The sequence below is a fragment of the Ustilaginoidea virens genome, chromosome 3 (genome assembly GCF_000687475.1).
Source record: "Ustilaginoidea virens chromosome 3, complete sequence".
Taxonomy (NCBI): domain Eukaryota; kingdom Fungi; phylum Ascomycota; class Sordariomycetes; order Hypocreales; family Clavicipitaceae; genus Ustilaginoidea; species Ustilaginoidea virens.
In genome coordinates this window covers 613,141-616,055 of record NC_057318.1, presented here as the reverse complement: position 1 = coordinate 616,055, position 2,915 = coordinate 613,141, and the positions used below count along the sequence as shown (strand labels likewise).

At 42.8% G+C, this 2,915-nt stretch overlaps 1 protein-coding gene across 1 annotated transcript; it reads right to left on the bottom strand.

Moving 5' to 3' along the window:
- Positions 1-419: 419 nt before the first annotated feature.
- UV8b_03441 (uncharacterized protein) lies at positions 420-833 on the bottom strand (the record flags this gene model as incomplete). Its single annotated transcript, XM_043140939.1, has 1 exon — positions 420-833. One exon carries the CDS (start codon positions 831-833, stop codon positions 420-422), a length of 414 nt encoding a protein of 137 aa, XP_042996873.1.
- Between the last annotated feature and the right edge of the window lie 2,082 nt (positions 834-2,915).

The following is a 2,915-nucleotide window of genomic DNA, read 5'->3' as shown; positions in this document are numbered from 1 at the left end:
ATTTGCTTAGGTAGCTTGGCAATAATCGACCGATTGAGGGTAGTTAATAACTGCACGTAGGCCTGCGTGATATCCCGTATCCAAAGGAATAGACCGTGAGAGCGTTATAGTAATAGGGCCAATAATATAAGTAGCCGTTAATTAGCCCGTTGGATTGTAGGGGACTGAATCAATATCAATTGCTTTTCATCATTATTATAACCTTATATGACGAGTCGTGATTTCTCATACGGCGTATCCATGCCTTTACCTTTGATTTCCCGTACCATACGTGAGTTAAATAAGCGTTAGGCTCTATATTGACTAATATCAAAGGTGACAAATCTAAACACATTACGGGCCTATAATGCTTCAATCTCTGTACGGTCCGACTGCTCAAAAGGGTCTCCAGGGGTCGTGATCTTGCCTTCCTGGCGTAATTAGCTAGCAAGCTGCAGGTCGGCTTGCTTTTTAGCGGTTAGGAAAGAGGCGTTAATAACGGTATTAGAAGCGATAATATTGACGAGAGCCTCTTCTTGGTCCTTATTAATTATGACGTCGGATATTATACGTGCTGGCGGTGGTAATGGTAATACTAGTCGGGTCTGATCCGAGCTAATGGCCGGCGACGGATATGTCGCGGCTGCAGGCGTCGATGATGTCTCGGCTGCAGGTATCATCGCGGTTAGAGGTGCGGCTGTAGCTGGAGCCGGTATCCTGACTTTTAGCCGGCCGGGGCGGGCCGGGCCTTCGGCATAGACGATATCTTCGGCATCATCGGTAGTGGGATTATCAAGGTCGTGGTTATAAGGCTTAACGACCGTAGACTGGAACTTGACCGGGCTATATGGCATTTATATAATATAGGTCTTACTATCGAGGCTGATTAGCCGGTACGGCCCGTGCCAGCCACCTTTCTCTCGCCATACCTATATATCGGATTATAGGGGTAGTCGGTAGATAGGCCGCGTGTCCGGGCCGTTCTATTGGGCGAGGGCATTATAAACTTATCGCTTAGCGAGGCATTTCCTAGCTTCATCAGTGGCCTTTCGTAACGTCAAAGCGCATTGTAATACTAATAAGCTAGGGGGTAAATCGTCCGTAAGTCGAAGATATGCCCCAAAGACCAATAACATAGGCACTAGACCGTTAGGTCTAGCGGAATCGTTAACAGCCTTTATAGCAAGCTATAATTTCTATTCCTTTATTATTAGGTCGCCTACTTCGTTATCAACAATAGTATAGGCTCGGCGTAACGGGGCGTAATATCTTTCGACCTTGCCAATACTATTGTGGGCTTCTACAGGAATTTCATCCACATTGATAGATAGAAGCCGGGCATTATGACGGAATTCAGCGGAGGCGAAATTGGGGCCAGCATCATAAACAATCCAATCCAGCGGGCCGAGGTACGTATCTATCTAGTATTCCTTGAGGGCATTCTAAACGTCTCGGGCCTTCTGTCTTTATAGATCAAGGAATCTGGCTGCCTAGAAGCTTATCGCGGCATCCATAATATATAATACCAGCCGATTATCAATATGAAGGATATCGACGATAATTTCGTAATTAAATTAGCTGGTATCGTCATCTTTAAGTGTGAATTTGAATCGGCTAGGTGCCTTTACGTTCATCTAGCATTAATGGCATATATAGGTGATCCTCTCGATAATATTGCGGTCAATATCATTATCATATCTAGCCTGCTGAAGCAATTTGGTAAGCCTATTGATAGAGGGGTGCCCGAATCGACGATAAAGCTGACGGATTTCTTATAACGATAAATAGAAGGCTGCAGTATCCATAGTATTAAGAGTCCACTATAGGTGTCCCTATTTCCTAATAATTGGAACCTTAATATCCCCTTTAATAAGCAAGTTATCAATATTATCCAGTTTTACGCCTATCCTATCTATATCCGTAATAGAATAAAGAAAGGGAATACTACTATCGAGAATGTGGAAGGGGATATTGCCGAATATCATCGGGATATTTAATATACTAGAAGATATAGCAGAACCTGCTCCAAAATTAATGGTATGCTGCTTATCCATTAACTCAATTGTCAAAGATTTCATCACTCTTATTAGGGCTTTTGCTTGCCCTATACCTGCTATAGATAGGCCGGAGGCGCTAGTATCCGGGAGGATTCCGCGGAAGGTATGGTCACTATAATGTTCTTCTTCTAGAAAGGCAGAACTCGGTAAGGGCATTCGGAAGGGGTCAATTTGCAGAAAGGCATATCGGCATAATTCATCCTGCAGGGCTTATAATATCTCAATAGATAAAGAAGGTGATAGTTCTATTTATATAGGGGCTAAGAAATACTGAGTGGCTATAAATTGTGGTGCGACAGCGTCCTCTATATCCTAATGTGTAACCCCTGCCATCATGACTTTAACATCTTCAACAATATCATCAAAATCGGCATCTTTAAGGGCTTAATCGGCGGTCCCTTTATATTCCTATAGGAAAACGCAGAATTTCTTGTCATCAAAAGTGGTCCGGTTAGAGCGGTTCTTTAGCCATCGTGCCTTTGATTCTTATTGCTCTTTATTAGTATGGTTAGATAACCAATATCCTAATTTATTGCAAACGAAGCATCTTCTTTAACGGGGCCTAGCTGGAAAGGCGCGATTCTATTATTGCCATTAAGGGGGTCTGTATCGTTAGGGGCATTAATACCGGTTATAGGATTAACTATATCTACGATCTGTAAATAACGCTATATTATCATTAATATCAGCATCTTCAATATCCTGATGTTGCTAAGGCTGCTATTGTTATTGAAGGAATTGATGCTGTTGAGTTATATAGGTAGTCTTATAGATAGAAAGGGATCGCCATAGGTCAGCGGCAAGGCCTTCGAATATAGAGGCATGACGATACATAGCCTGGCTACACTCAAGGGTATCCCTGACAGCGTTAAGTACTTA